At 38.5% G+C, this 10,436-nt stretch overlaps 1 protein-coding gene across 1 annotated transcript in view; it reads left to right on the top strand.

The window, feature by feature from the left end:
- The first annotated feature begins 5,693 nt into the window (after positions 1 to 5,693).
- LOC119425511 (glutamate receptor ionotropic, kainate 5) overlaps positions 5,694 to 10,436 on the top strand; it is a 116,110-nt gene continuing 111,367 nt past the window's right edge. The window contains exon 1 of the mRNA XM_037693040.1: positions 5,694 to 5,823. Coding sequence (XP_037548968.1) covers positions 5,715 to 5,823 — 109 coding nt within the window. The 5' untranslated portion in view covers positions 5,694 to 5,714. The remainder of the gene's footprint in view (positions 5,824 to 10,436) is intronic.

Here is a 10,436-nt window from a genome sequence, read left to right as displayed (position 1 = left end):
CCCGGGGTCTTATCGGAGTTTTTATTATTATTATTAATTGAACTTCATCACATTTTTAAAGTGCCTGGAGTGGTCTAATAGTATACTGATGTGTCTGTCTTTAATTTGCAACCCTTTGATTAGTTCTATAATTAACTTGAAAGAAGGACCAGTGGCTGTCTTCTTACATGGGAAGAAGTGCACATATTTGACAGCAGGAATCTCAGCATGTGTGGAATTAATAGGGAACTGCACAGACAAGCTTTTCTTGCTTATTCATCAAATAACATGCAGAATATGCGTATTGTGCTTGTGCATGAAGCAGAGTCTAAATTCGTACGTGTCGTACAAAAGGAGAGACAGCGCTCCACATTGTAATTTAAAATATACAAAATATTTTTCATCTAAAAATAAGTAGAGGTGATCATTTATGGCAGCAGGTTTTCTAGCATGGATGACAAAAGCAGTTCGAGAGCAAATGGCTGTTAGCTTGATGGGATGGATGAAGTGAAGTTAATTTATCAGGCAGATGCCTGTTCCCAATTAAAGCCAAGCATTCCTTGAGGGAATGTGGATCAGCAGACCTTTCAGGAGGAGCTTTAGACTAAGAAATCATTATGTTGAGAACTGACAAAGTTATAGTCATCTGGTTGGACACTATGTGCAATCTCGTGTGATATGTTGTGTGATCCTGCATGATCTGTTAACACTGGGAGTTTGTACTCTGAATGACTCTCAGCTACTACCAAAGAAAAATAATTGAGCTCAGTATCTGAAAAAAAAACACTGAGGTGAAGCCACGTGTGTGCAGGCTAACGTCCTTTAGCTGTGGCAACCATCTTGAATTTGTCTGACTCCAGAATGTAAACCGTTTCAGATGGATAGTCAGACTTTATAATCTGAAACTCCTATCATTAAAAAAATGTGTTCATTGGATGATGAAATGTTTTGCTAACAGAGCCTTTACTCCAAAAGGTACTGTCAAAGGTTTAAGCATGTTTTGAAAATGCATGTATTGTTAATACATTGCGATGTATTGAAATCACAGAATGTGTTTGAGACAATAGTGAGCTTTTTTCTTGTAAAAAAAAAACAACATAATAATTAAACAAAAAAACCTGTTGAGCTATAGTATTTTTTTGTTTTTGTTTTGTTTGTTTGATAAGGTCACTTGGCTGTAGCAGCCATCCTGAATGGAACTGAGTTCCAACGGTAATCAATTTTAGAACTTTTTCAAATTCTTCAATGAAATCTGTTCAATCGTTCACGAGATATTGTGCTAACAGAATGAAAGCATTGACTTCAATAGTTAATGACAAACATTTAAACATTTGCAGATCTCACTCTTAGCACTCGGAATATAAGATGTGGATCAGTCGCCGCTGTTAAATTCTGTAGCATGCCAGAGGAACTGGTCAGGCTGCAAGGGATGCTGGGTAATGTTGTAGTATTTGTGTGATTATTAAAATGTTTTGTTACAATGGTTGGAGTGTGGAAATACCATGTTTTTCCTGACTATAAGGCACATTTAAAATCCTTTAATTTTCTCATAAATCAACAGTGAGCCTTATAATCTGGTGCGTCTTATAGTCTGAAAAATACAGTTCTGTTTGTCCTGTTCAGGTTCGAGTTGAAATCTGTGCTGAAGTCTCTGTTGATGGCTGTAAAACTGATACCATGAGTCTCAGGTTGTTCCCAGTTTGTTTAAAGGGAAAGCACTTCCTGACGAGGAGAAGAAAGGTGTGTTCAGTAATAAAGAGTGACATCACACAAGCACAAATCCATCGTGTATTCTTAGCAGCACCTGACAGATGCTGCAATACAATACATACAATTTGAGCTCAATAACTGCTAAACTGGCTGTTACAGCATTTTTGTGTTTGCTAAAAGTGATTTGCTTTGGTAGCCATCTTGAATCTCACGGACTCCAAAAGTTAAATAGTCATAGATGTTTATTTAATGATTACTTTCTGAAAGGTTCATTAAAGCTATTCGGTGATTCAGAATATGTGTATTTGACTGTTTGTACAAGCAATTCAACACACTGACATGCAAAAACATAACTCTGCCATCACTTTGGCAACAAAAATAAATAAATGTAACCAACAACCAAGAAAATGTATGCTAGTAGTTTGTTTTCCAATAATTATCTCAAATTCTTTCAAAAGTGAGTCTTACACAAGGTCGGACTTGAAATATCACATTTTGAGTCCTGCCAACAAATCAATATTTGCACAAGTGCTTGGAGTATTTTCTGTCAAGATTGTTTATTTGTTGATTTTTTTTTTTTTTTAATTAGGAAAGTAGTTGCTAAAGCCTAAAATTAATGAAATGGAAAGCTCTACGCTAAATTTAAATAAAATTAAAAATCCACATAAATTTGAATGTTAACAAAAGGAAAGTTAAATATTCTAAATTGTATGAAAGTGAGTACTCTGTGAGTACGGGATTGGGGGCCCGTTGCTACGGGCTGTTTGGTCCATATAGAAGCAGTGCGAGAGTTCGGTTTGCATGGCCAGTTGTAAGTCGGACTCCTTCAAGGTGGAAGTTGGACTCCACCAGGGCTGCCTGTTGTCACCGATTCTGTTCATAACGTTTATGGACAGAATTTCTTTATGCAGCCAGGGGGAGGAGGGATTCCAGTTCGGTGGTCTCAGGACTCCATCTCTGCTCTTTGCAGATGATGTGGTCCTGTGGCATCATTGTGCCGTGATCTTCAGCTCTCAATGGTGCGGTTTGCAGCCGAGTGTGAAGCGGCTGGGATGAGGATCAGCACCTCCAAATCTGAGGCCATGGTCCTCAGTCAGAAAAGGGTGGACTGCTCTCTTCGGGTTGAGGGTGAGGTTCTGCCTCAAGTGGAGGAGTTCAAGTATCTCACGGTTTTGTTCACGAGTGAGGGAAGAACGGAGCGTGACATTGACAGATGGATTGGTGCTGCGTCTGCAGTATTGTGGACTCTGTAGCGGTTCATTGTGGTGAAGAGGGAGCTGAGCTGTAAGGCAAAGCTGTTTACCAGTCAGTCTATGTTCCTACCCTCACCTATGGCCATGAACTCTGGGTAATTACTGGAAGAATGAGATCGTGGATACAGGCGGTTGAAATGAGTTTCTTCCACAGGGTAGCTGGACTCTCCCTTAGAGATAGGGTGAGAAGTTCAGTTATCCTGGAGAGACTCGGAGAAGAACCGCTGCTCCTCCACATCAAGAGGAGTCAGCTGAGGTGGTTCGGGCATCTGGTAAGGATGCTTCCTGGGCACCTCCTTAAGGAGGTGCTTCGGGCATGTCTGACTGGGATGAGACCCCGGGGAAGACCCAGGACATGCTGGAGAGACGTTGTCTCTCAATTGGCCTGGGAACACATTGGGGTCCCAGAAGAACTGGAAGAGGTGGCTAATCTCGTTCCACCACATGTACCGCATGAGATGCGAATGACAAATAAATCTCTCTGACTCTGTGGAAAGAGATGTCTGGACCTCTCTGGTCAAGCTGCTGCCCCCGCAACCTGACTTCAGAAGAAGCAGAAGAGGATGGATGGATGGATGGATGGATGGATGGATGGATGGATGGATGGATGGATGGATGGATGGATGGAAGTTCCAAATACCAAAGATCAAAGCACCCATCTCATGAACGAGTTGAGGTTGTTTATGCCTGAACGGTTAGATATAAACAAGAAAACAATAGTTTGTATACTGACTCAGCTCTTACACAATAAATAATTTGTTTATTTGAATAAATGCATGCCAGACTTTAAATATCCTCTGCTCTTTAAAGACAGAACGACGGTTCAGTATGATGGCAGAAGGTAATGTGATGCCATACTTGTGTAACTAGTTAACCATGTTCCATACAGGATACTATACTGAAATAATATTTGACATTTAGATATGAAGTATTAAAATCAATTCAAGATTATTAAGCTATTTGACAGTTCTGCATTTAAAAACTCATCTGAAGATATTTCTAAAACTCCCACAGTGCTTTGTTAGTGGGTACTGCCTATATTACATATTTCAGATCCATCTTGTTCATTCTGCTCCCCGTCCACATTATTAATTCTCATGTCCTTAAGAATATGTTCTGCCCTTATTGCGTCTGCTATGACCCATACCATCTTCTCTTATGAAGTTGATGAAGTGAGGCTTTAAAGCCTAATGTTTTGCACTTCATGTTAATCGCTGTGAATGTGTGTCAGCTAAATGTCTCCAATGTAAAATGAGATTGGACTGAAAGCAGCTAATAGAGCCATGGCTGTGATTAGGAGCTGCTGCAGTGAACTGTGGTGGTGGTTCGTATCAGCGGGGACCCACCGGCTCTGTTTGCCTGCTGACATGATAGCATTTCCTACAGGAAAGACCCTAATTAACTGTTGTCATTATTTGTTTTTTTTTACCTGCAGCCATTTCTAATTTCCTGTGTCTGCTCAGCATCAAATCTGTTTGTCCCAGTTTCCATCTTTTACATACAGTAACATTTAGATTTTTCATTTCTGTGCATATTTTTTAACTTTTTTTTTTTTTTTTTTACACTTCCGGTGTCGTCTTAAAATGATTTTCCTCCTAATTTTGCATTGATGTACTTCTGTTTTATCCATTATGGTCTTATTTTCTATCAGTCTTGAGTTTCTTCACATTGTGACTGTTGGTATAGATGAGGTTAGAATTTGTTTGGGACCTCTCCAAAAACCAGTAGCAGGTAGTAGTAGGCTTCTCAATAAAAAAATAAATACAATTATTTTATTTTTTTTAGTGCAAATGGGAGTGTTTGAAGGCTTGATCTGCTTAAGAATAGTCTGCACAAAAATAAAATAAATTTAGCAAGAACTGCATGTCCTCCGTAGGCTTGAATTTTCTGTTTATTATCGTCCTGTACTTGGGATGCTGCAACATGTGGTTAGTCAACGGAAAGTACTGGCAATCCCCTCATTCATCACTTTAGTTAAATTAAAACCAAGAAAACTGTTGTTTTAAGAAAGCATCATGGGATGCAATAATTTTTATGGCCTTGTTACTTGTAAATTTGTCTCCTATGTATTTAACTTTCAGTATAATATATGCTTAATATGTTTTTCTTTTCTAAAATATGTTAATGTAACAAATCCATTAGTTGTGTGGCAAAGACTTGCACTCATTGCTTAAAAACAAAGTCGCAGCAATCGTGTTTTTGCTCATATCTGTGTGCGCATGAGTTTTTGTATCAACAGCATATTGTCGCATGAACCATTAGTGTTTTTAATAAAACGTTCATAAAGTAATCATTGCATACACATCTGCAGCTGATCAACCTTTAGGTGGTAACACAATTCAACATAGATGCCACGCCTAATCAACCATATTAAACATAAAAGTCTATAACACAGAAAATTTTAATTTAATCTGGTCGTTGCCGAGAGTCTTCTGCAACACCATTTGAGAGCTAGCAGAGAGATCTTTAGTATGCAAGGCAGTATGCAATATACATTCCTTTAGGGAATTATTATTTCTTTTTCACTTTGCATCTTGTTCCATTTTTTTAAATTTTTTTTGGACACATGGTTGTGTCAAGTTCTTGGCATAATTTCCAAACAATAATTTTTTCAAGCCACATTTATAACGAGCTATCTGGTACATAAAATGTGTGATGCCTTTGCTCCAAACAAAACATGATTTATGTTCCATTAATAGGGGCTTTCTTGTCTGTTCTAAAGGTGGCGGTACAGGCAGCCAGCAGACCATTCTCCATGAGGAGCAGTGGAAGATGCCGGCTCTGCCAGCACTGCTGCTGTCAATTTATGTCGTCGTCCTGCTGCTGACTATGGCACCACGCTCCTTCAGCCAGGCCAACACCCTTTCTGCTGTCCGGATGGGTGAGTATTGTGACAACAGTTCAAATCCCTTGTGTTTGTGGGCTGTGGAAAGAGCAAAATTCTAAAGTTTTTAACCTTCTTCTGCCAGAATATAATAGTTTGAGACCAAACATTTTATTCTCATTTATAATTTGATAAATCTGAGACACAAAAACTTGTACTGTATATTTAAGGAGAAGGTCAAAAACACGTGCCCACATATGCCAAATTACAAGAAGTCTTTGATATTTACCACTTACATAATGAGTTTGAAGAACAACCTTTAGCAGCTTGTCCATAAAACACTAGATACTCTAAGGTGATTACCGTAATATTTGCTGTATAAGTCGCACCTTTTTGCATAAAAGTCCTGCCACTTACACACCAAAGCGACTAATATACCCCCCATATGTATAACCTAATTTTTGGCTGAGATCTGCTGATTTCATTCATTCTGACATGGAAAATATTTGAACACTACCATTTTCAGCCCCTAGAGGGCCCTCGACCAATATGGCAAGCCAAGCATCTCATTAATAAGTACACTGTTTTCCGCCGTAAATGTCACATCAGTCGAAATATGTCTATTAAAGTGGAAAAATCCATAAATACGTTGCTTCATCGTATACGTCGTATAAGTCGCATCTATTATGCGTCACCGCTGACGCGCCGCGTTTGTAACACGTAACAGCTGACAACCCGAAAATGTTGTGCCAAAAATTGATTGGCTGCTAAATGGCGGCTGTGGGAGCGTGCAGAGGGAGGAAATCAGGAAGAAAGAATGCTGCACATTTCTTCAAAATTCAACAAGATAAGCACCTAATACAATTATTTGTTTGCTCGACATTATAGTAAAGGTGTGTCTCAGTGGAACTGTTACTTAATGAATGCACTTCAATGGTCAAATTAGTTTAATTTTGCCTGGGCGGCGCAGCAAAATGAAGCTGATTTGACGGTTGCTCAAGGTGAGCTGGACAAAGGTGGCAGACTATTGCAAGCCGATTATGTCAATAATAGCCATTTTTATCTGTTACATGACACAACGGCATGCCATATTACTTAAGGGCCAACTAGTGGCTGAAAATGGTTTTGTTCAATATTTCCAGTGTCAGAATGAATGAAAATGGTCATATCTCAGCCAAAAATTGCTTTATAAATTTATTTAAATTTAAATTTTGAATTAGAGGAACAAAGACCTACTGTTTAGGTGTTTAGGTGTGAACTGCTAATCTACATATGTGTGTGTCTCTTATCTCACTCAGCCTTATAACCTGAATCTCTCACTCTCTGCTCTTTGAATTGAGAAAGCTCCTCGGATGAGGAGCGAAACATCTTCTGTTACAAATAAAGTCCAGTTCTTTTTGAATTTATAAATTTGGGAAAAAATCCATAAATACGTTGCTTTGTCGTATAAGTCGCAGGGCATGAAAGTTATGCAAGTTATGCAAAATGCCGCAATTTATAGGCCGAAAAATTTGGTTAAAGTGGCTATTAATGAGATACTTGGCTTACCATATTAAGCCACCTTCATCTCGCTCCGGAACTCTTTGAGCAAACATCAAATCAGCTGCAATTTGCCTGGGCGGCGTGGCAAAATTTGACCATTAAAGTGCATTAAAGTGCATTTAAACAGGTCTCTCATGAAAATGAGTTCTCGTGGCTCAATGAGGCTACCTGTATAAATACAGGCTAAATGAAAAAAATATATTAGGGAAAAGTTCAACTGAGACACACCTTTGCAATAATATCAAACAAATAATTATTTTTAGTCGGTTATCTTGCTAAATTTTGACAAATTGCACAGCGAGTCCTCCCTCTGTGCACTCCCACAGCCGCAAATCAATTTATGAAATGAAGCTGATTTAACCATTAAAGTGTATTAATTAAGGAAACCTTCAACTGAAACACACCTTTGCTATAATGTCGAGCAAACAAATATTTGTTTTTAAGTGTTAATCTTGTTAAATTCTTGTTAAAGTCCTCCCGCGCACGCTCCCATAGCTGCCATTTGGCAGCCCATCAATTTTTGGCACAACACCGGTCCACCTTTCTGGGTGGTCAACGGTGACACATGACAAACGCGACGCATCAGCAGTGACACATTAGACGTGACTTATACGGCAAAATGACTTTTTGGGTTTTTTTTGCACTTTATTAGACATAATGGACTGATGCTACTTGTACAGCATTGCGACATGTGTGGTACTCGGACCCTTAACTTTTTGAAAACACAATGTGATTCAAATCCTCAACATCAGTGAGACAAAGGCTTCAAAATGTTTAAACTCAAATAATCTTTGCATACTGCTTACTTATAAAGTTCTGGTCCTAGAGACAATATTGGGTGCTTTCCGTCCATGTCCTGATTGTTCAGAGCTATTTGGTTGGAACGGGAGGTATTTTACTTGTTAATAAAGTACCAAATCATTGTCAGGTGTTGTCATACCTGCTTCAAAATAGTTTTATGTGGCAATGTCTGTTATGTCCTGAAGCGTTTCAGTCTTTAAGAACTCAAACATAAACTCAGTCATATTCTCCGTAGTAATCTGCTTCTGTTGTACTTGACTTTGACAGTTTTTTCTGATAAACTTACTCATATAATCCTCAATACCTTAGCCCACATTCTATAAAGCTACTTTGTTTTGCCTCTGGTGTATTTACCTAACCTTTTATCTCTTTCTCGTCTTACATTCACTTTCTGAAGACACTGTGGCGTGTTTTGCATTTTAATTCCTCTCAGACAATCTCTTTGCTTCGTTTGTGTATTTACAACCCCCCCGAGGCCACTCCCTTGCTATATCTGCAAACATCTATTTCTTCCTCCCACCTCATTTACTTTCTGTCCCGGGTTGGATTATTTGTAAGCGCAAACCAACTTCCACCAGAGCTGAATCAAAGAGAATCAGTGACTCCCCTCCGTTATTCACAGCAGAGCTTTTTCTGCAGCTCCCCAATCCAGACCTCTCACTTCCCATCCTTACGTCATCCTGAGAAAGACGATTAACATTTGTAAAAGCAAAGATTTAACGTCGGACCATCGCTAAAGACTATTTTTGTCTGTTCGTTACTTGACCTAAAGGCCCAAAGTTAGAAATAAATAAATAAATCCTGTCTCTTTTGACTTTCAGATCTTTAGAAAGACTGTCAGGCACTCACATACATGCTGCCATGGAAACCAGGTCGCCTGATGGTTTGTAATGGCTCACCTTTCACTCCTCCCTTAATAACGGCTGAGGGCTGCTGACTCACGCAGTTACATCTGACACATGCATACACAGACACAATGGGGCATACATTTCCTTTATGTCATTTCTTTTATGTCAGGAAAGTGGAGTTCCAGTACAAAAAAAAAAAGTCAAAGCTGCAAGTTGACCTTCAGAAATGATATAATGGGAAAAAAGACAGACTATCACTGTAAGCGGAAATTCAGTGACAGGGTGTTAAAAAGTTCAAAGTATAAATGCAGTAATTTTATACAGTATGTTGCCCTAAGGTCATGCGACTATGAAAATATTTTGAATTTTTTTTTTTTGAAGAAAACAGAAAAAAAAATCATGTTTTATTTGAATTTTTAGGATTCAGTCCATTTTTAGGGTTCTTTAAGGGTTTTCTTGCAGACAGAGTCAACACTCTAATATATTTTATTTATTTAATAACACTTTAATCATCCTTCCATTTTCTTTACCAGCTTTACCTTCCTGAGTCACAAGGATCTGGTGCCTCACCATGTGAAAGGCATCCACAAGTCCATCACAGTGCCACATCGTGACAAAAGAGACAATCACCCACACATATTGACAATTCAGACTTACCATTTAACTAAATATGCATGTTTTTTTTTGTTTGTTTTGTTTGTTTGTTTGTGGGAGGAAACAGAAATACCCAGAAAAAACCCACATATGCACACGGAGAACATGCAAACTCCATACAGAAAGGGACTGAAGCCACATTCTCACTGAAAGGCAACAACCCTAACAGCTGTGCTGAACTGAAGTCATTTCCTTATATTATTTTTTAAATATATTTTTGGAAGTGAAAAAAGACATATCATCAGTCAGACTCTTAGTGTTTTACTTTCAGTCACAAAAAAGAAAAGAAAAAAAAATCACTTGAACTGATTTCAGGTGTGTGGATGTTTCCTTTCAGATCCATTTTTCTCACCTGGTGCTTGGAAATTCAATTTAATTCCACTTCAGTGCTCAAAGGGTTGACCAAAAATTCAAGGTTAATGACTCAGTGGGTGGAAAATGAAAGTGACTGTGTCCAAGTGTTTCAGTAATTGAAGGCTTCCTGTTGTGATGGGAAACTGCCAGTAGTCAAATGCCAGTTCAGTTTGTCCCGTGATGGATTCTGGAGGCCGTGTTTACCTGATGTTGTGGCCAGTAACCAAAAATTAGATCATAATCAGGAGGTGCTTGTATTCATGAGACCTTTACAGTTGCTGGGTTGCAGAACAAAAATAAAAAAAATGCACAGCGCTGTGATTTATTTTGCATTCATTCCTTAAGGTTTGCAAAACCCCTGTTTTCATGAATGTGGCCTAAAAGTCCCTAAAGTTACTTTTAAAATACTTCACTAAACAAGTATACATACATACATACATACATACATACATACATACATACATACATACA

This window comes from Nematolebias whitei, chromosome 19, assembly GCF_014905685.2.
Source record: "Nematolebias whitei isolate Nwh7 chromosome 19, NemWhi1, whole genome shotgun sequence".
Taxonomy (NCBI): domain Eukaryota; kingdom Metazoa; phylum Chordata; class Actinopteri; order Cyprinodontiformes; family Rivulidae; genus Nematolebias; species Nematolebias whitei.
Note: the sequence above shows the minus strand (reverse complement) of the source record. Positions and strands in the feature narration are given on the sequence as shown.